Source organism: Strongylocentrotus purpuratus, unplaced genomic scaffold, assembly GCF_000002235.5.
Source record: "Strongylocentrotus purpuratus isolate Spur 01 unplaced genomic scaffold, Spur_5.0 spur5_scaffold_11, whole genome shotgun sequence".
Lineage (NCBI taxonomy): Eukaryota > Metazoa > Echinodermata > Echinoidea > Camarodonta > Strongylocentrotidae > Strongylocentrotus > Strongylocentrotus purpuratus.
In genome coordinates, this window is record NW_022145596.1 from 17296375 (window position 1) to 17323451 (window position 27077).

A 27077-nucleotide genomic window follows, 5' to 3' on the forward strand; every position below is an offset into this window, starting at 1 on the left:
CTCTCTTATCACTCTCCAACACCCTCCATCTGACCACGCCCTCTCATCCTCTTCACCTATAGGTAATCAAGGATTATCGTCTATTCGCCATGGTGGGCATTCTACTCCTCATCGACATCACCGTCCTCATGGTATGGCAGATCATCGATCCCCTACAAGTCCAAGTAGAGATCATCGAAGTCAGGGTGAGTGGTCTCGTGTCTGTACTGGGGGTGTTTCACAAAGACTAAGAACGACTTAAGTTGGACTTGAACTATGGCAGGCCATTCATGCCACTGGTTGCTCTCACCATTAGTCTCTCAAGGGACGTCATAAATCTACAGAATTCCTATTTTTTGATAGTTTATTGTTGAAAGAAAAAACATAAACTAAATACCATAATTGTTAAGTTTTTTTCCTCTAATTTTACATCTGGTTCAAGACTTTTTAATGGCATAAATCGCCTGCCATAGTTCAAGTCCAACTTAAGTCGGTCTTAGTCTTTGTGAAACACCCCCTGGACCGTAGCTTTTTGCCAAAAGTCATCAGACTGAGAGGAGTTTTAGATTGCAGGAAGAAATTGGTTTTCTAAGTAAACGAAACTGTCCTCTTTTTCCCATAAATTTTCTTTCTTTCTTTGCTTTGTTTTGTTTTTCGTGTTTTCTTTTCTACATGGCAATTATCGGTCCAGTTAGCATTAACTGAATCTAAAATAGACATTGCATCCATGATAAGTATAACGCCTGAAACAATTTTTATCCGCAATTCAGCACGTCCGGTATTAGGAAAGCGAAAGCTGAAGGAATGATGATTATGAGATCAAACATTACTCCTCAATGTAATACAGACAAATTCAAATTATTATTCACTGCATTACCCTCCTCCTGGGCATTTAGTATTCACATTACATTCGCTCATTTCTTCCGTTTAATATACCATGAAACATAATGGGGCAGCTTTTAATTCGCGGTATTTCTTGTTGCTATTCACAAGCAAACAGAATAGATATCTGGAAAATCTGCTCGGGGTATTGGGGCGGGGGGGGGGGTGGGACTGCCAAAAGGTGTATAATTTCTAGCGACACCCCATGTGACCCAAATTCTTCGGATTTGTTCTACTAACATGTCTTTAAATCTATGTAACTGTATCTTCTGCAATATATACTGCACATTATTGATGGATGCAGCTATGTATCCCCGGAGGTAACATGAAATGTGGCACAGATCTATCGTCATTCTAATACAAAAGCAATGCTTCGTCGTAAAACTACTCATTTTCAATCGCTCGATTCCCAAGGCTTATTGCAGAGATAATGTAGGCTTTGGCGTCTAGTTTAATATTGAATTTCTCCGAAGGCCCAAAATACACGTGTCTGTCACACCCATGAATCGGTCATTGCTATAGATATGTGCAGCAATTTAAAGAAATGTGGCAACTCGAAACATATTTCCCCTCAAATCCAGTTAATTCGAAGAAGTTTTTTTTACTCATCGCATTAATCGTGTAGTGTTTAATGGCCTGTTGTTCCGTGGCGCTGCTATTCGATATTTCCCGATATCAACCTAATTTACCACATTACCGTCTGCCGAAATATGCAAACGATATATCAAGGTTAACAGCCATTTCGGGGCACAGACATTAATCCAAGTCTAGCCTAAGGCTTCGGTTTGGAACGGAAGAATCGTGCACATTCTCTCCTTAAAATAATGTCTCTAACTAATATTGTTGTCAGCTCCTTCTACTCGTTCCGGATTAGTAGGCCATCGTTAGAGAGTAGGGAATTATTTTGATCATTTTCTTTTCTCTTTGCTTGATAGATGAGCCGTAGATGAACTCTTTTCATCGGGGATTCAGTTTGTTTCAATTAATCAAAGCACAAGCGGAGCACGTAGTTTCTCCCGACCTGAATTAGTCTAAGACGTATTTAATCTGCCCGTCACATCACGGGATTTAAACTTAATCGCTCCATGCGGCGGCATTTCGTCGCCCCCCGCCCCCCCCCCGTCTTCTGTATTTCTTCATCATCTGTTAAACTTTACTTTATCTTTATCTTTGTGATTCAAATCTGTTTAGTCTGCGGAGGAAGCTCATATTCCCTTCGCACCGTCTCATCTTCATGAGCTGGAAATTAGAGGCGGATTATACGGAATTTCCACGAGCTATGCTTTGCTTAGGGACAATGTATCGTCGCCCTGTACTTACAAAATGAATGTTGGAATGACATGATTAATTATAATACGTCCCTCTCCAGTTAGTAAGGATATTTGCTCTCAATGACGACCTAAATCGCTTCTGACCTTTTCGAAACCGCATTCCATTCAAGGGTATTCTTGATGCATACTTGGAAAAAATCCATCAGCGTATGAGTAATTGTAAAGATCATAGGACTTATATTTTCGTCTTCTCCGTATTAAATATCATTAAAGAATCTGAATCGTTATTGGGACAACTTTATGGATGCAGAATATTATTACTTATATTTTATGGGACAATGATGTTCGGGAATCAATGTTTTTTATGGCACTTTTTTTATATACTTTCCAAGTTCGTCGTTGCATGTTTAAACGAAAGTTTTTCTTCACACACGATACGAAATATATTGAAAAATCGTTTTGGAAAATTCTACAACAACTATTAAAGTTATCTTTAGAATCATGCAAACGTTATTTGTATTACTCTTGCTAAATCTCTCTCCACTCTCTCTCTCTCTCTCTCTCTCTCTCTCTCTCTCTTTCTCTTTCTCTTTCTCTCTCTCTTTCTCTCTCTTTCTCACTCTCCCCATGCACCTCTCTGTCTGTCTGTAGAAACAAAGTGTTAGGCGCATTATAAATGTGAGCTATTATTATTATTATTATTATTATGTCTCTCCCTCTGTCTCTCTCTGTGTCTCTATCTGTCTGTCCGTCTGTCTGTCTGTCTCTCTCTCTTTTTTTTTTCTCTCTCTCTTTCTCTCTGTCTCACACACTCTTTCTCTCTGTTTCCTTCACTCTCACATATAGGCTGATCCAGATAGACCGAATTTAATCTTCAAAACAGAGCAGCACACGTGCGACAGTAGATATGAGCAGTATTTTATCTGGACGCTTTTCATCTACAAAGGTCTCTTACTCATCTTTGGTACATTTATCACGTGGCAGACAAGGTAAGCAACGCGGCGTCACGAAAGAGGCGCCATTTTAAGCGGCGTCATGAAAGAGGCGCCATTTTAGCGGCGCCATTGTTTCTGTTTCAAGTGGTTTTTACTTGTTTCTGTTATTATTCAAACAAAACCCATTCTTGATTTTAAACTCCTACATCTAGTTGCTTTTTTCATATGGTTGTAGAAGAATAGTGAGGTCAGAATTGTTTTGTTATGTTTCTAGATTTTCCACGAAGGTAAAGTATGCTATACTCCTACTCTTACTCATGCACCTCTTTGACTGTTCTTTTTAGAAGAAAATGGTGAGATCAATAAAAATGAAGTATGATGATTGTCTTTCCGAAATGATCTAACGCACTATTTTTAATAAACAAATTTTTGTTCAGTATGATTGACTCTATTTTAGACTGCTACATTCTATTTTACATTCGTTTACTATAGCTCCCTAAGAAGCTATTTTTTTAAAACAACCATACACCATTATTTGTCGATTATTATTGATATAGCTGATTCTTGCATTAAAGATGGCTACAAAACACACACACACACACACGTACTCACACCAATTTGTACATACAGGTGTACATAATGTTCATACATTTATATGTACTTTTTGTATTTTGTAATGTATTTGTATTTGTACTCCATATTCCATTGTATTAGTTTCACAGCCCATTTGTAACCCAGTCTAGTTGCAGATTTGTTTATATTTCTGACCGTGTTTGAAATAAATGAAATGAATTAATGAAAATGAATGAACACCCGCATGATTCCCAGTGGACCAACTTGTCATCAAACATAACATAATCCGTTTGGCACCGGCACATTTAAAACGGTGCCATTAGTGATGTCATGTGGCGGGGCCATTTTAACGTGAAGCACATCACAATATGAAAATAGTCATTGTCACTACGTTTGTTCTTGACACAAAAAGTTGAAACACCTGAAATAATATGTTTGGAATGCATTTTTGAAAATTAAAAAAAAAGAGCTATATCTATTCAAATTCAAAGAAGTAAGAACAAAAAGAGTTTCTTTTGAAGATCGAAAATAAACAGGGTTGCCTATTCGTTTAGAGTCCTGTGTTTTCATAACACACAGGAGGGAAAACCTCTTGCCCTTTAAAACTTTGGATCTGAGCCGTCATTTGCCTAGGGAGCTGTTTTGAAGTGTTTCAATTGCATCATTTGCAAGATAGTTTCACCTATGGTGCCCTTGATACAAAATGTCAAGTTGAATCGAATCTCCTTTTGTCTAATATTGTTTGCAGACATGTTAGATGTTTGGATATACTCAGCTTCTTTGTCGGCGTAAAACAAATGTCCCAGTTAAAGCAGAGAGTACGGGGCAGTTAAAATATTGTGCCATGCACCCCGAGCAGAGTGTGTATTCAGGATGCAAGCTTCCTAAAAAAGAAAAATGATATCGCATACCATGACCCTTAAAGCCTTTTAGTGAGATGAACACCGATGATATGTGGAGGGAATAAGGCTGAAATAAAAGGGGATGGCGGTTAAGAAGATGGTTTCGTAGCGTAATGAATACAAAAAAACAGAGTAAAAACTTTCTGTTTGGATTCTGGAAGTACGGGATTTATTTACTTTTCAGAAACTTAATCTGTCTGATATTATTTCTTGTGCTGGACAGTCAGTAGTACATTATATTTCTTGAAACAAGTTTAAATATAAGTGTGATAAATGTAAAAATGTAAACAGTTGACAATTTCCCTGAACATGCTGAATTCAAATTTAAGGAACAATAGAGTAGAAAAGGACATCGTAATGTGTGATGACAATTTCGTTATTTTGTTCTAAGACAATCCAAGATTTAGAATGAAAAAAATAAGAACAGCACATAGGAAGAAATGGAAGACAGATAAAAGTCCCGGGCCAGGATAGACAAAGAATAGGGAGAAGGAGGAGACCCTGCGATGTTGACATGGATAAGTCCAAGAAGTGATCTGACCGGAGAGAAAGGGAGAATGACGATGTTGAAGAGGATGATGACTTCGAAACAAGGGCGATTTGGGGCTTGACGTCGGCACTGTAACATGGCTTTTGTCATTCATAACAATGTTGCAGTGACGACTTCGCGCTCCCGATGGCCAATACCATCCACACCATCGACCACCAACCAGGCATGACAACGACCCTCAACCATTGTTCGTTCTCGCTGAAGGCTGACCAGTACGCACCGCATTCATCTGATTCCACCCGACTACCGTAGATGGCGGTAGACCATATCTTCAGCTTGTGTCACTTTATAGGGACATAATCTTCAGTCATAGCTTTCTATTACACAGAGTTTTGCCGACTTAGTTTCAGCTGGTCACAACAAGGCGTGTTTTTTTAAATGTTATTTACTTATTTTATAATTTTATTTTTGATGTGTGCACAACGAAGCAATTTTTGCCATATTGTGCCCAACGCGAACCGGGTTGGTCAAAATATCCTAATCAATGGGACCGTCTCTAGTAATAGAGTCCCTTTATACGACAGAGTGGTTGTCACACAGATGTGAATATCTTGACCACCCGCTCAACAAATTACGAAAACTTATATTGATCAATATTTCTCAACTACATACTGAAATACAAGGGAAATTTTATGTTAATCCGCTATTTCTCATCATTGAAACATGACTACAAAATAATATTAAACGTATGTTTGTACTCTGAGGATCTATTTTAAGTATTCTTTTTGTTCTTCCGCCACTGTATTTATTACATCGCAAACACGAACAATACATAACACGTTTTGTAGCTAGCAGAAAGTTTCCCCAAATTCGGACGTTGCTCCATTACCGAAAGTGCTTGTCGACATCCATTTTACAAATTAAATAAAACATACGGGCCGACATGTCATGTGCACGACTCGTATGATCACGTTTTGTAACCTGATGAAAAGTGAGACAAGAATAAGACATTTCCTTGAAAATTGCCAACGCACTAGACAGCATTTCTTGATGGGAAATCGAATTAGACAAATAACCCGGCTATCCTGCATTGTTGTTCCCTCAAAACGTTTTGCTCTCAGGTATTCAAATCTACACTGACATCTTACAATTTGTTTAAAATGTGAAGGGCGGAATGTAATATGTTTTTGTCATGAATGTTTATCTGGGCGGGTTAAAGTAACGGGCTTCCGAAATAAAAATTTAACCAGCAACGAGCCAAAGAAATATGTCAGAGACGTTTTTATTCCTGTCATTCCTAATAATGTCTTGGATCTTCTTTCAACTTCTTTCAATTAAGTCCTTGATTTGTGAAATGGTATCTTTTATTTCCTTTCATCTACAGGAACGTGAGCATTCCTGCCTTGAACGATAGCCGGTATATCGGGGTATCGATCTACACGGTAGTAATTTTCAGCGCGCTAGGTGTGCCTCTCTCCTTCCTCTTAGCCGAGAATAGCAGTTATAGCTACGCCATCATAGCAGGCCTCATCCTCTTCTGTACAACGCTAACCCTTGCTCTGCTCTTTCTGCCAAAAGTAAGTTTGTAGCCGTTACCCAGGGGGGGGGGGGGGGGGGTAAGTGGCGGGGTTAGGGCACTCACACCCCCCCCCCCCGATTCAAAATCTGAAACAAAAAATCAAAATGTGTCATGTTGGCGAGTAACACGTCACATGGACAACATTTGTGACCATATTGTAAAATATTAACATCTGATTGTCTGTTTATATTATACCTTCCTGAATATAGGGAGTTTTATATCTTTCCCCGTTATAATAATTATTGTGAAATCCGTAATGGTTAATACTTTAATTCCACTGGGACAGTTCTCTGTCCTATATGTATAGATTCAGATGTTAGTATGATGCTACCGCAACAAAGTTGTCATCAAAATACATGGTGCATTTTGATGACGACTTTGTTACGGATTTTGAAAAAACACATGATATGTGAAGCTCATCGAAACTATTTATTTTCCTTTCTTTATATTCAATTTTAAGATGCGTGAAGATGATATATTCATTAACTTTAAAATTAAGAGGTCTTTCATCAATGTTTTCTTCATTGAAAAAGAAAAAAAAAACATTATAATTTTTTTTATAAATCTAAGATTATTTAGAGATTATCCTGTGTAATAACAATAATAATAATCGCACCAGGGCACCGTCGCACAAAACTTACCATTGATGGTAACTTTACCATCAATGGTAAATTTTATGCAACGGGGCCCAGGTCCGTCTGGCATGACGTTCATACACGTTTGAAGAAGAAAAAAATCGTCATGTTTTCCCATTTTCATCCCCTAGGTCTTCAGCATAATCCATGGCTACGCCCCGGAAGAAGTTGGGAGTCGGGTCATGTCAAATGTCAACGGTCGACCGGCTTACTCGTCAGGTTTCCGAAACGGTCCCGGAGGAAGCCGATCGCAGAAAAAGAGCACGCTCTTGGCCGCCGAAACTAGCCAAACTGCAGCCGATAGGGAAAGAACTTCAGAAGCACAAATTGCTGTGTGATGCAGTGTGAAACGACAGAACCGTTGTTTTAAAATGTTGATGTTTCGCATTGACCACTTGCCATTTTCGTTTGTATAATGACTTCACTGACAAGGATATCGTTATCCCACAAGTTATAACGAGCGACGTGAAAAAGCCTCCGTAAACCCGACAACTATGGAGGAATTTAGATTTCAGTGCACTACGCACCCATTGATGAAAAAGGGAGAAATAGACGACGATATGCCGACGGTTGAACATGGAATCTTCGAAAGCTGCCACAGCTTGGTTGGAAACAGAGTTTGATATGATCGTTTCATCAATCCTATAAAAACAGTACTTCTGAAGAAATGATCAATTGAAGATGTGAGGTCTGGACTAAATTTTGTAATGAGAATGAACGCTATGGCCAAAAACAATCAAACAATAGCGAGGAGCAGTTGTATTTCCGAATTGATGGATTAGACATGAATTTCTGAAGAATTGGATGCACATTTGCAATAGATGTGTTAATACCACAGAAAAGTAGGTGTGCTAATTCGAAGTGTGGCAACGATTTACAAGCTTTAGTGTATCGCTGTTGGTCTGTGCCATATGGAAGCTAGAGGAAAAGAACTTCTCAATAAATTGTCTACTTTGGATGGACCCTTGTGTGAATTCATGTCTTACATGGGGAGATATGATAAAGGTCTTTCAATAAGAACCTCGTTGTACGCAAGTTATCCTAGGTATCCCTACAATTATATTCACGGAGAGCAGAGATATCTCTTGATATTTGGAAAAGAAAGCGAGAACAATCAACTATAAGCTGCCACATCGGTAGATCAAATCATCGAAGCGCAGAGCCATCTATATACAGAGTTTGGCCAACTAAGTTTCACTTGGTCACAACATGGCGTATACTTTCCTTGTTTTGTGCTTGCCCAACAAAGCAATATTCGCCATATCGTGCCAAACTCGAACAGGGTTGGTCAAACTCTCCCAATCAATTGCTCTTACGAAGCGCATTGAATAGCGCCCGCACATGATGCAGAAGCATGGCAGCAAAATTCTGAAAGAAAAAGATGCAGTTTTTACCTTATTTAAGCTGAAGATTATGAAATGTCAGACGAGGAGGATTCCAATACATTTTCGCATTTGTTGCTCGCGAAAATATTCTAAGCGTGATGACACCATATCGTATTCAACGACATCGACGATATGTACATCGCAGCGGGCATCGACGCGGAAATCGAAACAGCGTAGCGTGCAGCATAGCGTGCAACGTCCAAGACCAGACCTTAAAGTTGTAAGGAACGATGAAAAAAAAGTTGCTTGTCATCAGTGTTTTCGGCATTACCATGTATAAAATTCACCGGCATGTACGACTTGTGGTTTCAAATTGACTTGACGTGCATGAATTAGAGTATTATACCATTAACCTCGATGATAATGACATCACTTTTACCAATGATTATTTATATCATGGAATTACGTTTGCGAGACTGCCCACGTAGCATTCATTTTTCGTTATGTAACCAATGGTAATGATTTCATTTTAAAATTAATGAAGAAATTTCAGAAAATTGCCTGTTACGAACTGGTTGTACTTAGTATTTACAAATATAATTTCGAGTATTTCAAGAACATTTGAGATATTCTTTGAATGTTAATTTAATTTCTAATGAAAAAAAATAACTTCATGGTTTGAAAGCATGTATCAGTTCCTAGTATATATGGAGAGCTGGTATTACGAACATAATGAGCTGTTTTCAAAAAGTATTGCGGAAATGTGACGACTATATATGGAGTGCCACTTGTAACCCTCACTGTAAACCACAAACGGACCTCGCGCGTCTCATAGTGATTAGATTCGCGAAAGAAAGACTGTGTGAAAAGAATTTCAGGCTGGTTATGATGGCCAAAATGAACTGCATGTTCAAGGAGTATTTTAGTTAGGAAAATTTAGTATATAAACATTTATTTAAACGTTTCATCTGTCAGTATACACTACGTCAAAAAAGAAAAGAAAATGTAGAATACTTGTTTCTTGAACGAATTTGTTCATTTGCCGTGAGTGAATATTCATATAAAACTGCAGTACACATGCCTGCATAATTCTAAACAGGTAAATGTGAAATAATAATGATGCTTTGTATTGTAGAGAGCCTCAAAAAGAACGACTTTAGCAGTCGTGAGGAATATTATGTTTGTCAGGACTGTGCATCCTAACAACGAGCGATATGAGGTGTAATAACCCCCTTTAAAATCATCTCAGTGGAACCAAGTTGCTTAATAGTTTATTTCTTGTAAGAAGATCTGAAAATGTGAGCACGTTTGGAAATCTTAGTCCATGAAATTGAAATGCATAATCCCTGTTCTATGAAAAAGAATATGACGAAGTGTGCACGATCTTAGTTATTTGCAAGATATCCTAAAATTCGATGCAAGAAGATGATGGCATTTTGGCTTTTGTGGCTGCAAACAATATGTTGTATTTCATATGAGTAAATGATTACGTAATAGGTTCACGGTAGAGTATGTGAGTATTACAATGTACATAGTTAGCAAACTTTTTACCAGATAATTTATCTTTGGTTTTTCCTGAAAGAGAAAAGCCTAACACCGAATAATGTGTACATAGAACACTTGCATTGAAACATATATACTTCCATTCTTATTATGTGTAAATAGTTGTAAATGTGACAGGATTATAATACTGCTGTTTGAAATGAATCTATTATATCCTATGTTTTGTTACAAGTATAATATGCTCTTATCGACACTACACCCGGCCTAAAGATAATGTAAAAAGGATGTTGTCTTGTTTTGTATTTTCGAATTATACTTTGTCTTCACTGTTTTAGTCAAGTTATGCTGAATTCATGCTTTATCATTGGAAATTCATTATTGTAGCATGCAGCTACCACGCATTATGTGACGGGACTGTGTGTACGAAAACAAAGTAAAGAAATTCAACGTTGAACACACACACATAGCAATGTATTCATTGTAATATGCATTCAACACAATGCATTCAGTGCAATATACATTCAAAAGAATGCATTCATTGTTATATTCATTCAAAACAATGCATTCATTGCGATATGCATTCAAAACAATGTAGTCATTGCAAAATGCATTCAAAACAATGCATTCATTGTAATATACATTCAAAACATTGCAATAAATGCATTCATTGGATTTTGCATTCAAAATAATGCATTCACTGACATTTGTATTCAACATAGCTTAATCATTGAGATTTACATTCAAAGCAACGGATTCGAAGAAGCAATTATGAGATGGATGCACTATACTTTATGACATGTCAGAATAAATTAAGGCTGCGCATGATGCGGGATTCGCATATTTGTATCCATGAAATTGACAATTGTAATCAAGGTAACATATTACTTTTTCATTATTGTCGCAAGGGGCACGGATCGGGCGGGTGGGGGGTGTGAGGGTGTGAGTGCGTTCGCATTGTTTTGGGGTTGTCCAGAATCTGGACGGTTTTTATTTTATTTCGCGATTGTGATCTCTCCCATCCTCTACCTGCTGCAAGCCGAAGATGGTGGGATCCAAGGAAATCCGTGCGAGTCGATAATGTCGATGGTACCCCTAGTCTTTCTCCGGACGTCGAAGTTCGGGGATCGTCGGCTTTCAGCTAGTAGAGGATGATCACGGTGGTGGAGATTATTAAAATTAAATTTAAACTTTAAATTAGACGGTGGGGCTACTTCCATAGTATAAAATCTAGCACTTTCCCCGGCCTATACTTTGGACAATTCCAATAGTGCGGACTTCAAATTCTGGATTCGCCGTTCGCATCCCACCTTAAATGGTTAATAATTAATGGAGTTGTGACGATCAAGAACAAAAAAATCCATCGCATTCATCTTTATAACTTTTGTTTGTTCGTAAGATGACGTTTATCAAATAATGTCCTTCTTCTAATATTGTTTAATTTAAGGAAACCCAGATGAAAAGAAAATCTTCGCACATTACTATAATTCTTTTGCTAATTCTTAGTTGTGAACTATGAGCTGAAGTAGACCCTAACAAATTTGAACATCGGGAAATAATAAGTGTATTAATTTTATCTTACACACTAAGGAATACATGTACCGGTAATGTTAAACTTTAGATATTGTTTTGACGTAGGGGTGCAATATTAAACCATTTAAAGTATTTTTTCATTATACACCCTTGTAGGTGAGATAATAACAATGTTAACATCATGATGGAAGTTTAATAGAACACCTTTGATGGTGCGAAATATATAACTTTTTTTCATATTGGGTTAAATACTGCTTTTATCAAAGAGCTGCTATGGCGAACCTTTTTAGTACATGTAGTTACAAAATAAAGGAACAATGTATTAACGTGTATGATATTTGCCCGGTGATACTTTAACAGCGTTTTTTGTTAATAATTGAATGAATAGAAATAATCATCACGTGTCGATTTCTAACTCAATTTAAAATTTGAAAAAAAGAGATCTTGTATTGAATATGCGTTTGATATTTTGGAAAAAAATCAAGATAGTTTTCTTCTTAATTCTATGCTTTTAAGATAATGCATTAATTTTGGTATGATAGAGTATAAAAAATTACCCAAAACGACATAAATGTAAATAATTCATTTAATGTAAAGTTATGGTAACGTTTTGGGTGCTATGTACGCTTCACATCTGTAAAATAAAATAAAACTGAGTGTACTAATATGTCATTGAAGGCTTTTTGTGTAATTCTTTTGATGGATATTGTAAGAATTGACGAGGATTGTGATTGCAGTGACGATACTCTCTTAATGTGGACATGTGGAAATATTCTCTTTAGGACTCGCATTTAAGGGATTGCTTTCTTGACATTGACTCCCAACAAATTACAGTGGAATCCACTTTCAAGTTCTGTTTCATCAAACATGTTATAAATAACAAATTACAATAACTGTTATAAGCTACTGAAATCGTGGCATCTGATGGCTGAGAGCAAATTGGGATATAGAAATGTATTATTTGTTATTAATAGCAAGTTTTATGAAACAGTGCCTAGAGTAGTGGTTGAATGACCCTAATCATCGTTCACCAATACTAATTCCAAGCAATCTCTAATGTGAATCTTTCAAAATGTTAGCGTGTGTAGAGAGTAATGACGGTGGTAGTGATGATGGAGGTTGTGGTGGTATGGAAAAACACCGGAGTGACAGCGTTCTTTATGAGTGTGATATGATAATAACGGCGACGTTAATCAGGGATGGCATCCCTAATGAACGTATTAATGGACCGGAAGAATACGTAGGGCCTGAAAGATATAATGAAGGCGCTATTGATTATGCAGTTATATCCTTACTCGTATTCATGAAGGTTGACTATGTTCAAACTGATTCACCTTAATTAACCCACTGATTTATGATGATGATGATGATGATGATGATGATGATGATGATGATGATGACGATGATGATGATGATGATGATGATAAAGTCGATGATAGTGATAATGGTGGTGATAATGAAGTTATTGGTATGGTGATGATGATGATGATGATGATGCTGACGATGATAATAATGATGACGATAGTAATGATGATAATTACGATGATGATGATGATGATGATGATGATTATAATGATGCTGATGGCATTGGTAATGATGATGATCATCATTATAATGACGATGATGATGATAATGGTGAGGATGATGATGATGATGACATTGATAATGATGATCATCATCATAATGACGATGATGATAATGGTGGTGATGATGACGGAAATGTTTAAGATGATGATGATGATGATGATGATAATGATGATGATGATGATGATGATGATGATGATAATAATGATGATGATGATAATGATGATGGCAATGATGTAAGTTTTCAGTGGTGATGATGATAAAGCCAATGGTAATGATAAGTGATGTTGATTACCATGATCTCATGATGCTTATAAAAAATGACACAAATTGTCAAGGCCTTTTATTCATTTCTTTCTTTCTTTCTTTCTTTCTTTCTTTCCTTCGTTCTTTCTGTTTATTTGGTCCTAAACCAAAATAATGGGGTATAGTTTTTCTTTAAAATTCTTGAGAGATGACGAAGTTACAAAGACTCGCCATAAATGCAATTAAGCTTCCCTCTTTTAATTGTTTTCAGTCATGAATGTAGATGCTTTGTTTATATCTACTGTGTGCCTATTATCATGGACAATTAATACAAATATTAGGCATAATGATTCTTAGGCGCAATAAAATTGGCTATTAAAATTGTCCTTAAGTTGATTTATTGAATGACTTCACGATCGAGTTTGCATTTATAATACTCACTATCTAGGTTTGTCACTCTGTTTACCCTTGTACGCCATATTCGTCAACAAAAGAACAGCGAAAGGATATAACCTATTTTTGCTACTAATCAATACAGATTTGTTTGTCTAATCTTCACGAAAGTTAAGTTCAAATGTATGAGTCATTTTAGAAGACACGGTACGTGAACATTGAAAAAAATATTCTTTTCAGTCCCACCCAATCATTAAGTGTGTCCCCACAGATCAATGGTCCAGGGAATCCCCGACGAAGTCAAACATCCCCTGGGCAGAGACCAACCCGGGCCTGTTGACACTACCCGTCGCTATGGGAGAGCCGAGAGGCATTCAGCTATGACCAAAAGTTTCGATTCAGTCAGCTCCACGCTGAAAATTGACAGACAATACAGCCATAACAATAGGTGGGGCTGTAGTAATAAGGATGCATTTTGCTCACGTCATTGTCTCTTTTCATTAGCTTGCCTCTAGCGGACTCGGGCTATTGAGTTTCGACACTCTCGAGAGAAAACACGCTGATACCAGCCGCATACAAAAGCCGAAACAACTTCGCTGGAGTGGTAGCATAATTACTCTGCAAGAGAGACATTACATTCAGCGGTAGTCAATATTATTGATAACTGTCGCGGAGATCTGGGGGCGATTATAATGAATTATCGGTGAGTACACTCTTATTTTTTTCTCTCCTTTCCTCATCAAATCCCTCTTTTCCCTTTTTTTTCGTCTTCACCAGCTTGTCCATTTTCATTTCTCCTTTTCTCTCTTTGCTTTATGATTGAATTTGTTTTATAAGTTTATGTTTATTATCAATTTGAAGTGCAATATGTTGAAGAATTCTCCTTCGTTAATAATCTCACTTTTTGTTTCTTGTTAATATTTGTTAATTTATTGGATTCTTTTATATATATATATATATATATATATATATATATATATATATATATGTTTGAAAATTGAAGCAATGTAATCCTTGTTTGTATTAGTTTTGGACTGGTTTTACGAAGAATTTTCTTTCAATAGACCTGAATTAAAAAATCTTAGTTGGACTTATATTAGATGTATTCGGCAATATGTTCATAATTAATTCTAACAATGTATAAAAGTGTGTACATGGTTGAAAAGAGTTTGATTTTCTATGCTTCACTAATTATTTTAAAGTAAACCTTAGCAAAAGGGAAGTGATTTATTATTAAACTGCAGAATATCTAGCTTATTTGAACTAATTATTAGAGCATCAGGACATTTATTTTGGACATTTGTTTTTCAATATGCTTATACCATGGAGCAACGAGTTTGATAAGTGTTTTTAATACATGTAAGTGTAAAATAGAGATTCGTCATGAAATAGACAAAACTATTAGTGACGATTTTAAAAATTATTATTAGAATGATTATTATATCTTTCCTTCTTTTTGTGGGGGGGGGGGGGCGATAGATGCGTTAAGAATATCATATGGGTTTACCCGGATATACCCAGACGCTTTGTACATTTTGGCATCCTGTAACGATCACAATGATTAACGACATCTTAATTTAGGCACTTGTTATTCGAGTAGCCATGACATTATGGACTCTCGACGTGTATTCATGCTCAACTCAAATATCAACCTTTTGTAAATAATATGTCGTCTATATAATATTCAAAGAAAAAGAAAATACAACTGTGCACTAGTTGACGCATAAAGTTCATTAGTTTTGACGACAAAGGTTACTCATCAACGGCATCTTTCTCAGTCATTATCACAAGCTTGATTAATAATAAATTACTATTCAAGTAGGTCATATAGTTATCAAATACCACAACGCTTGCCATAACCAAAGAGATGAAAATGGGGATATAGGGCAGAGGAGACATATCTAAACTACTTACGTTTAACTGATCATGAGTCGGCCGCCTCTAAAATTAGATGTTCGCTATTATAGCCTACATGTATTCCAATTATTTTTTTTTTTCAACAACATTTATTCTGCATGTTCTGTGTAAGTTAATATGACAAAGAATACCAATCTACCTGTTGCTTTTATATAGCTAGAATATCTAAAAGAATAAGCTGGAATAAACTTGGCAATTATGGTCAATAAATTTTGAATAAAATAGCAAAAGAAAGTCGATAAAAGATATGCATGTCATATATAATATAGCAATGCTCAATTAATTTTGATTGAGTACTTTAGAAGAAAGCTGATAATATCAATAAAATAATAAGTTGTAATAATTTTGACTTTGTACTTAATAGAAGAAAGTCGATAACATTAATAATGCTCTAATGTTTTGGACTTTGTACTTTATGACAGATGCGTTTACAGAGGATCATCAATAATTATTCCAGGGCTGGCAATCTTTCATCTCCTGGGTACAACGGAACTCCTCAGAGGACAGTTACGGAGTTGCACTTGACATTTCAAGAACCTCATGACGTACGTCTATGCGGAGTATGTGAAACGGATATCGACATTATGAGGCGATTGTTACCGGGGTCTAATATAGGAGATAACTTTAGATAAGTGAACAACGCAGAAAGCTGATATTCCTCGAAACGCCCCCTCTGATGCTGTCATCTATGTTGTATTGCACTGCTATAGTGCCACAAAGAGACCAATGAAAAGTGCCAAAGTTTTCGGAAATATAAACATCTGTTATATTGCCAAGGGATTATGATATTTTTAAGTGGATCATCACATTCTGAGAGTAAAGTCTGGAATTTCAAATAAATTGTGATGTTAACCTGCATTGATGTAAACTGGATCAAATTGTGAAGTAGGAACCAACCATGGGTTCGAAAGGTGAGAAGAAATCGGGATTGGTGGGTGAGAAATCCCACTCGGTGTATTCAGCCAACTGGAAGTTGGATGCAATGTTAGATAAAGAGCTAAACATGTTGGATGTCTCAAAACATCGAGTAGAACACCGCATCGCAATGGACCAAGTGGTCGCTCAAAAACGCTTCCAGACGAAACTGCATCATTCCAAAGTCTTCCACGCCAGGATGAAGGGTGACAGGGAGATGCTCAAGAAACTCATCACCAAGGATAACTATAACTTCAACACGAATACCTCGTCTGTTGATGTCCTCAATAAGCAGAGAGAGAAGGACCTGTCGAAGAAGCGAGCGCTTCATCGACAGTCGCAGGATCGGATGATGACGTACCGGAACGTAACCCCGACTCCCGCGCAATCGTCAACGAGGCCTGACCTGCCAGGCGACGAAACTCAGCCGTCTACAACAGATAAAAAGTCTAGCAAAGCAATTCGACCAATGACGGCTATCGAACGGATCACCCATGCTAAGCTACTAGCCACGGGGCAAGCCAACAAGGTTCGGCCCAGTACAGCCGGTGTAGACAGAACTAGAACTAAGGTAATATTACCGAGTGTCACCAAAAGACTTGCTCCTCTGAGCACCTCAGAGGTGGCGGACAAAATGCGATCAATACCTGAAAATAACTTCCTACGAGATGGAAAAGACCTCAAGGATGGAACTCAGAAGATAAGTCCCCATGATAAACATGAGTCACAACAAATTATCATAAAAATAACGGAAGCAGAGGATGATAACGCGCAGAGAAAAGAAAATGGCCAAGAGGATGAAAACAATAATCAAATCAATCCTGAAACAAACACGAATTCTGTTGAAACAACTCAAAATGACAAGACTTTGCCCGGGGAAATCACGACCGACAAGGAAAGTGAACAAGTTAATAATTCTGCAAAAGCCTCCATAAGCGTGCCAAAGAAATCAACCTTGAGACCTAAAACTGCAAGTGGTACCAGTTCCAGATCAGAGAAGCGGAAAACATCTGCCAAATTTTCGAGACCTCGGACCTCACTAAAGGTATCCGAACAAGAACGCAGTGATCAATCCGACAATGAGTCCACCTCGAATGTTAGCCATCGTCTAGGTTCACCCCAATCAAAGACAGGACGTTGCAAGTCCGCCGCAAAGTCGAAACGGAAAAAGAGCGCAGTGAGTATATTCAGTGATGAAAAGCCTTTGACGATCATGGATGTTGACGAAGCGAGGCACCAGCGCGCCAAGCACGGGACACGGATCCAGGAATATGTGAACAGCCTTGACAGCGTCAAGACAGACCCTGATCAGTTTGTTGATTACTACATGGCGCGGTTGCTCGAAGAATCGTCGATCTCAGGTACGCAGAAGACCGTCGAGCGGATCAGGGATATGCCAGACTCCGATTACGACGTTGATCTAGCGAAACGGAGCCTGGGGAACCTGGGAGCGAACACGATCACCTTCCGTGATGTTAACCGGAAGTATGATGAGTACGAGCACGATCCGTACACCCCGCTTCATCCGACGTCGATGGCGTACGGATTGGCGTCAAGGACAAGTACGACTGGAGGACTTGCCAAGCATGAGAGTCATGTTTCTATACCAACATCAGCATGGCAGGGTTATGATTCGGACACAGACTCGGATTAATGGGCATCAAATAAATGGGAGTTCATACGTGGCAACCTGACATGGGGAAAAAAGATAGCTTTACACCGTTGTCAAGGGTACAAATAATTTAGTTGTTAAATGTAATTATGAAGATTAACAATAGCCAATATTCAAATTGTTGTTGTGTGCGATCCTAAATTTTCAGGAATATGAAACCAGTCGTAAACTCTTAATGATAAATATCATCATAAAATCAGATAATCTAAGTTTGTCTAAAAATAGTCATCATCCTTGATCGAACAGACATATGCAACTAGACACCAGACTGTTTTATCCTTGAAATCTCAGCTCAAGGAGATTGTTAGTGCGTTCTTTGAGAAAATAAGTTTGGTCCTTTGGTCCACTAGAGAAGCCTTAAAATGTTACATGTTTGTCATTGCTCGAACCCTTTATGTAGCTTACATGCATGGATAACGAGGATTACTTATATGCTCCGAAACGAAAACTTACAAATGTTTTAATCTCCTTTGCCTCAGGACCCTGGCAAGAAGAATAATTCTGATTAACCCTGTAGAGAGAATACAAAGTACATCGACCAAACGTTACCGTTTTATTATTGCTATTTTGTTTTTGAATGACGCCTGTTGCTTGTTCCTAGCAACAGTAACAAAGCATCGTGATAGTAGAAGTTTAGTGTAAAGCAACATTTTGAGAAGGGTGCCTTTTGCACGTCTCCATTTGACATAGATGTATTGCGTTGAAGCAATATTGACGATAAACAACTCTATTTGATTATGTCTAACATATCTTTGATTTCATATTTGTCTAATATACGAAAGGTGAGAAAAGCGGACTCTGAACCGTCAAACTCATTGTTAAAACATGTTTAGCCTAATCATATACAAAAATCAATTGATAACATCAATGTACTTCAGATTCGATGTGACACCTCATAAAAGATCAAGTTTGTTGATTAACGGTTTCCAAGTGACAATCAGTTAACAAGATGCAGGTCTTCTCGTTGAATGATTAAAATAAATTAGGATATTCACTATTAGATGACGAATGTAAATGGGAATTATGTATATGCTGCTTTACCTGTAACAAACGATGTTATGAGAAAAAAAAATGTGATCTAAATTGTCCAATTCAAGTAATAGCGGTACAGGCAATGGATTACACCCATAAAATAACGATAGCTTTCTAATGAATCACCCGTATGCAGAAAATGGGATATTTATCAGCAATGACCCGCTAAAATTCGTCTATTTGCAAATCTTCCATTGATTTTCCATCAATTTCATGTCAGGTTGCCTAGCTAATTGACAGTGTAAACGGCTATGTCAATAGCATAGACCTTGTGCAAACATGCTCAAGAGGAGTCCTTTCGATTTCCTCCGTTTTCGTTTCGAGTGTTCGTTTGTCTATCTCTTATTCATGTATGTGGACTCTTGCCCACTTTAAAAAAAAACTTGTGTAAATGCAGTCGTTGATAGGTTTCAAGTGAAATGTTAATTGATCTTTGCTACTGTGTAGCTGCCGATGGTTGCTACTGCATTACGCGTCCTGATACATTTAATATGGGCGTTTAAAGCAAGTACTTTTTGGAATCGTATCATAATGTAACGTAATTTGATAGTGATATTCAATTTAGCTTAGTATAGATTACAGGGGATATTTCTATGGAAGATCAAAACAGAGTTGACATTTGATTTATTACAGTTGCTGTCAATATAATATACATGTATAAATATGAATTATTTTCTAAAAGGAAATTCTTGATATTACGACAACGTGAGTAATGCAATATTATTTAGACAAGTTTTTGTTGTTATTCTTTTAGCTAACCAATTAATTACTTGTACTTAATATTTCTTAAAACAATTTCCTACATCTCTTAATCATCTCGTCATGCATGCGACAGAGAATAAAACTAATAATGCAAAACATAAATCCTGTTGTGACGGTATAATCCTTTCCACCTGTTGTCTTTTACTTGCATAGTGCTGTGTACAAAATAAGGCATCATTTGTAATGTCGGTAGACAGACGATTGTAGTAATCAATACCCTGGGTCTGTCTACATGAAAACCGAGGTGACAAGTTTAAACATTCACCTCACTAAAAACTGCATCCGAAGACCAGACAATGTTGTAATTCTAACTTGTAAAGCGTTTCGAATGACCTTCTTAACGAAATCGATACATGGCTTTTGCATAAAAGGCAATCAGAGATACATCTGTTATGTTTTTGATCGGTTTTGTACGGGGTTCGATAAAAGACCCGTGCGTATGGCGTGAGTTCATAGGGGGCAACCGAAATAACCGACTAACAATAGCGGCCATAAAAGACGACGAAACATACATTGACAAAGCCTGTCTGGCTCGGTTTTCAATCGACTTTTCTCAAGTTTCCCATTCGTATGAGCATGAAAACAATGTTATTGAAGCTGCATAATAGAGGAAGGGAAATTAAATACTAGACGATTAAACCTATCATTCAAAGGTATTTTATTTTGCGGTTTGTCATTGTAAATTTCTAATTTGTAATATACTATTGACGCCAAAAACTCTCTCACAGTACATTGATTATTAATATATTTCCCCGAATCAATTTCGATTGGAATTTGACCCAGATCGTTTTGAAAATTAGCCAAGAATGGGGGGGGGGGGGGGGGTCTTTTGAATATCCAGGTACATTTTAAGGGACTTTAAAACAAAATATGTACTCTCTTCCTTTGAATTTTTTTTAAAAGAAAACAATCAGTTTTAAAGAATGAAATTTCGATGCTCGTGAACACTTCAATATTATGCCTATTTATTTATGCGTCTTATTCTTAGACACTTGGAAGGACACTACACTAAAAAGTTTTAACTGGTCTACAGAAACCAAGCAAAACGTGCGGGAACGTGGGTCATACAGGGAAGGCGATTCTGGAGGGAGGGGTTGCTCCCCCCAAAACAAAAAAAAATTTAAAAAAATCTACGCTCCAAGTGTGAGAGACGGAGATAACAAAACGAGAATACAATACGGGGAGAGGGAAATAGAGATTAAAAAAGGAAGAGAGATTTAAAAAGAAGAGAGATGGAGAAAAAGGATGAAGAAATGTTAAGATTAACAGATAAACAGAGAAAAAAAAGAGAACGCAAGATGGGCGAGAGAGAGGGAGAGAGAGAGAGAGAGAGAGAGAGAGAGAGCGAAAGAGAGAGTGAGAGAGAGAGAGCCGGCAAATGACTGAATAAAAAACACAATATAATCATAAACAAGACAACAGCAACAACAACAAAAAAGACATCGGAAAATACAATAAAAGAAAGACGGGTGGTTTAATACATATTTAATCAAGTAGGTTGTTATTTTAAAAAAGAAATCCACTGGTAGATCGTTGACATGTACCAGGGAACCGTTCCTTTTTTGAAAGCTATTATATTGATAGCATCATTTTCCCAACCCCTTGCCGAGTTTCAATACAATCTTTTTGTCGAAGAGCAGATCGATTTTTGGCTTTCATCTTTATTTACTCCATCTGAAAACGTTCCCCAAACAAATCGATCCTTATTGAGATCACACTCCTCCAGTTCTCACAAAAGGGTCAGAGGTGAGCACGGATTAGTCTTATAATGACAGTCGCATCGTACTGGTAAATGACTGTAGTAAATGGCCTCTCGACTATTTCTTTTTTCATCACAGGTTTTCCTTCCTTAACGGTTTTTTGAAATGTTGAGTTGAAAGTTAAAGAGTTTGAATTATTTCAATGCAAAGATCGAGTGACTCGGCAACATTTTCTGTCGAATTTGCTAAAATATGCGCCGTTCGTTTGCAAAACATTTCAATTTCAACACGCCTTGTTGTCTTTAAGTAGGCCTATTCATCACTTATTTATTCCCTAAAATAAATAGAGAAATTATTTTGAAAATTTCAAGGCCATCTTTAATAGCACTGTCCTATTCATCCAATTGACCGGCTTAGTAACATATTAAAACCGTGGTATGGGTGTTTCTTTCCTGGAGACCTAATGAGTTATTCCATTAAGTATTAGTAATGAATGAACTACAATACTCGGAATCCAGTCTCTATAAATTATTTTTTGCTTTGTCAGGCAAGCTTTCAGGTTTTCAAGTACAACCTTTGTATAAAAAGTACGCACACAATTTGAGAGATCGTTTAAACAAAGTTGTAATTTGTGAATGGCTCAGCCGAACATACACTACGTGCATGTTCTGTAATATTAACATGACTTATTCACATAATTATTTTCATATTGACATTACTGTTTACTAGGTTAATGATATATGTTTATTTTGCAAATGAGTATTATTTTTCTAAACTGTTTTGTATAAACGTTATAAACGATGTAAATATGTTCATGTTTATTCAGGGCCCCATGGAATACCACTACTTGTTGGCGAATGGGCTACCCTGTCAAAAGATTAGAAATAAATAAATAAATAAATACGTTAGTCAACCAATCTATCGGTTTATCATGTTAATTTGCCCCGTTACAAAAAGCGCCATCAGCGTCAGCGTGATCCCCAGTTTTGATCGTCTGTGCAGCAGCCAAATCGAAGTTCCTTCAGCAACATTTTGTCGTTTTTAAGTCAGATACTAGAAACAATACCAGAATTAATAGGGCACCTTATGGAGTATAAATCCTGCTTAATGTGATCCCCCTCCCCCTCCCCCTCCCCTTCCACGCACGCCCCCATCATTCGTCACACTTGAAAACTTAGATATCCAGCTCCCGCCCCCCCCCCCCCCCCCCCCCACTCAGAGGTCGAAATGACCGCATGCGTGTTGCCAAAATGTCCGGTAAAGGGGTGCTTTTCGTGCGACAAAGTCCGGCCCGAGAATTGTAAAAAAAGGGGTGTATTTGACTTTTCACCCGGAGATTTCTTTAAAAAGGGGGTGTTTTTCTTTTTTTCTCTCTCATCTCTTTGGACTCCTGAGAAATTATTCCGAATTTAGGGGGGTACATTGAGCATTTTTCCTGATTTAGGGGGGTCTCCAAGGCAGAAAAAGCCCGCAAAAAGCCCGCGAAAGGGGGGTTCGGAAATGTTGGCAGTCCTCAGATAGGGGGTGCTTTTAAAAATAGGGTACGAGCATATGCGTACCCTAAATAACACTGAGTAGGGGGGCCGGGATCCAGCGGCGTTTCCACGCATCAACTGCTGAAATCGGCTATAATACACATCCACCAGTCCCATTGAGAAAATAAAGTCGTTTTACAGCTCTTGCGGTTTCGTAAAGATACCCCCTCCCTAGCTCTCTCTTTTTTTCTTCTAAATTCATAATCCCATAAAGAGTATAATTATTATTCTTATGCTATGAGTTATTTTGAATCAATAACAAAAATGTCCTAACGAATTCATAGCGCCTGAAATTATTTGCTAGTTAAGAGCCGATTTTTCATTTTCCCCATGTGTATTAACAAAAATGAAAGCCCAGACCTCTGTTTAATCAATATCACAGCTCTCAACACCTTATTGCCATCAACTATTTCATTTGATCGACACTCTGAAAGGCTTATAATTGTATCATGCCAGTCACACTCTTTGATACAAAAATCGCAATATTGAAGACATATATAAATGAAGCTTTGTCATCGACATCAATGCCATTGTCTATTAATTACCTCTGGCTTCGCTTATTGCAAGACGGACTATGATTTTGAAGATGCATTTGGCGCAACAATTCTTCTACATTCAAAATTCCTGCAGGCTACTTGGGGGAGGGGGAGGGTGATCATTGCTAAGGTGGAATTGGGTGGAGGGGATTGTGAGACTGTGTCACATCCAAATTAATTTGTGTATAGTTTACCCTAATATACACTTATATTAGAATCTATATCAATAGTTATTTTTTATAAATTAATTTTATTTGGGCAATTTTCTTATCTTACGACAGTTTTCTTTTTAAAAATTGTAATTGTTTTACTCTCTTTTATCTTTTTATTACAAAAATGTTTTCCTGACAAAAGAGCGTGGCATTAAATGGGACAACCCCTGCTTTTTTTAAAGACAGTTATAGATAAATTGTATACCTTAAAAAGTCATTATAAGCATTAACTTAAACCATACATTCATGATTTGTATAAAGATCATCATCATCTGCACAGCATCATCATTATCATCATCACATAATAATTACTTCACACGAGCCTTTCATACATAATATAATCATCACTCAATGATATAGACACAAGAACAGTCTGAGGACACAGTGAGGGTCAGGTAGGGCATGTAAGCGGTGTGTGCACCGGTTATTTTCACCTTTATTCCCAACAATGTGACATAATTATACGAAGTCTTATCACTATGAACATGACAGACAATGAAAGCGGACAAAATATACAGTTCCTCAGGTAGACAAAGGGACATCCCTTCACTGCTATTATGTAAAAATGTGTAGAACAGGTGTCACATGCATATTCACCTGTTCTACACATTTTTACATAATAGCAGTGAATTGATGTTCCTTTGTCTACCCGAGGAACTGTATATTTTGTCCGCTTTCATTGTCTGTCATGTTCATAGTGTATCATCGTACAAAGACATTTCAAGGCATCATTAGCATGGAACATAATAATGATTAACACATTTTAACATTTTCGTAGATGTTGGGCCATCAGAACGAAACATAAATATTAATTCATTATTCGTGTTAGTAAATTGTTCTACTACACTTATGTTGGTCTGCCCCGGTCCCAATACTATAACATAAAGAAATATCAAATATAGATGAGAAATTTCATACATCACCGCAAAACTCAGGGTAGAAAAACAGGGAAATAACACAGGAACTGTAGATTTGAAGTTGTTTTCCACACTTGCTCTCAGCCGAGGCACTTCTGCAAGACAAATGACGCCTTCTTCCTTTCAGCATGTTTAGACATATCCAACACTTGCCGTCATGGTCGTCACCCTTGTCTTCGTCGATATTTTACAGGTTTCTGTGGAGATAAAAATTGAAAACATAAGTATGATCTTATCCGACATCCATGCACGGGTATTTTTTTTTTTTTTTTTTTTGAATTTGAATTTATTAACAACAACATAACACAATGTTACAAAATGTATTCAAGTGGGTAACAAAAATAACATGTTGTATACATATCCATGTACATGGGTTACAAAGAAAAAGAAAATATCTATAGTTGAACCATACAAATTAAGTTAATCATATATCATGTCATATCAAACCTGTGAATTAGCTATAACTTAATAATATGTAGAGATTTGTGGCTGGAATTGAAATTCACAGAGTTCCAATAACGTATAAGTGATTCAAATAAAGGATATTCTTAATCTTAAAAAGTAACTTAAAAAATGTTGTTAAAGGGAGAACCAAAAGTTAGCACGAGTGCTAGTCGGGATTGGTTCTCCGAATATCTAAAACTGTATGCAAAGTCATATTAACATTTATTTTTTCCTAATATCATATTATTTGATCCTTATGATTCATCTCTGCTAAGGAGTTTAATTCTGAGATTTTGACGAAATGATGATCTTGTTTTTTCTTCTCTTATATTTATGGGCAAATTATTCCACAGCTTTGCTCCAATGAAAGAAATTGAAAAAGTCCCACGTGTCTTACTACACTTAGGCAATCGTAGCATTAAATGTTCTCTCCCTCTTGTTCTATACATGTGATTCATTAAAACAAAGTAATCCATCAACGAATGTGGTAGATGTCCTTTTTGCAGATCATATACAAATGTCGATACTGAATGCTCGAACAGATTATGCACATCTAATACCTGTAGACGTACGAACAGTGCCTTCGAACTCGTTCTAAATGGGGAAAATGTTATCACACGCATGGCCATTTTCTGTGCCAATAGTATGCAATTTAAATGACTTTTATAGCAACTTCCCCAAACTTCAATACCATAAAGTATGTGCGGTTGGATAAAGGATTTATACAAGAGCATGAGAATGTGCTTAGGCACATAGTGCCTCAACTTACACAGCAGTCCAATCTTCCTCCGTATACACTTATTAACGTTCTGAATTTGCTCCTTCCACATCAAGGTTTCATCAATTTGAATTCCTACGAAAGATGCTACACTGACTCTATCTATCACTGTATCACTGAGTTTTAAAATACCCCTAATTTCACATGATTGCCTTTGTCCCTTAATGAGCATATAATTTGTTTTCTTTAAGTTTATTGTCAACTTGTGGTATATGTGGTATCATTCACATATATGCCAGGTTATCATTGGAATGATTGCTTTCTAATCATACATGTAGATAAACAAAATTCATTACCTCGCTTTATACACAGGTGTTCCGAATAGCCTTTTCCCGTCAATGCCGACTGCACGGGCGTCTTCGCCACAACTTCGTCGCAACTTCATTATCATGATTATCCCAGCCCGAGCATTGTCGAGTTGGCAGACTCAAATCGAGTCATTGTTACATTTAATGCCAATACAATGTATCAATGAGTGTGCCTCCTGAAAAGAGCTGTTCTATGCTATTCTTTCTCTGGAATTCCGTTCAAAAGACCCATCAACTGATGTATTCAAATGTATGCATGGTTCTGATATGGACGACCGGTGACGAACAATTCAATTTATCCGTAATCCACCTATACATTAGCTGTTGCAATGAGACCGGTTTACTAATATATTCAAATTTATGCATGTTTCTTTCCTGGGGACCTAGTGACGACTTATTCCATTAACTTGTTATTGGTGAATGAACTACAATACTTGGAATCCAGCCTGCATACATTACATGTTGCTGTGCCGGGCAAGCCTCGGGCAATATTTCAGGTTTTTAAAAATTTTGCATAACATT

General features: G+C 37.1%; 2 protein-coding genes and 1 non-coding gene across 3 annotated transcripts in view; all 3 read left to right on the forward strand.

Moving 5' to 3' along the window:
• LOC763655 (gamma-aminobutyric acid type B receptor subunit 2) overlaps positions 1 to 12276 on the forward strand; it is a 74406-nt gene extending 62130 nt beyond the window's left edge. The window contains exons 13-16 of the mRNA XM_030980829.1: positions 63 to 185; positions 2979 to 3121; positions 6417 to 6609; positions 7378 to 12276. Of these exons, the coding sequence (XP_030836689.1) occupies positions 63 to 185; positions 2979 to 3121; positions 6417 to 6609; positions 7378 to 7584 (666 nt within the window). The 3' untranslated portion in view covers positions 7585 to 12276. The remainder of the gene's footprint in view (positions 1 to 62; positions 186 to 2978; positions 3122 to 6416; positions 6610 to 7377) is intronic.
• Mir4854 (microRNA mir-4854) lies at positions 5134 to 5227 on the forward strand. The gene has a single exon (NR_038823.1). It is a non-coding gene; the product is annotated as a microRNA mir-4854 (primary transcript).
• A 1839-nt stretch (positions 12277 to 14115) lies between the features above and the next one.
• LOC763643 lies at positions 14116 to 19155 on the forward strand. Its single transcript, XM_003727325.3, has 2 exons — positions 14116 to 14530; positions 16167 to 19155. The coding sequence occupies exon 2, from the start codon at positions 16643 to 16645 to the stop codon at positions 18311 to 18313; it is 1671 nt and encodes a 556-aa protein (XP_003727373.2). The 5' UTR covers positions 14116 to 14530; positions 16167 to 16642; the 3' UTR covers positions 18314 to 19155.
• Positions 19156 to 27077: the final 7922 nt, after the last annotated feature.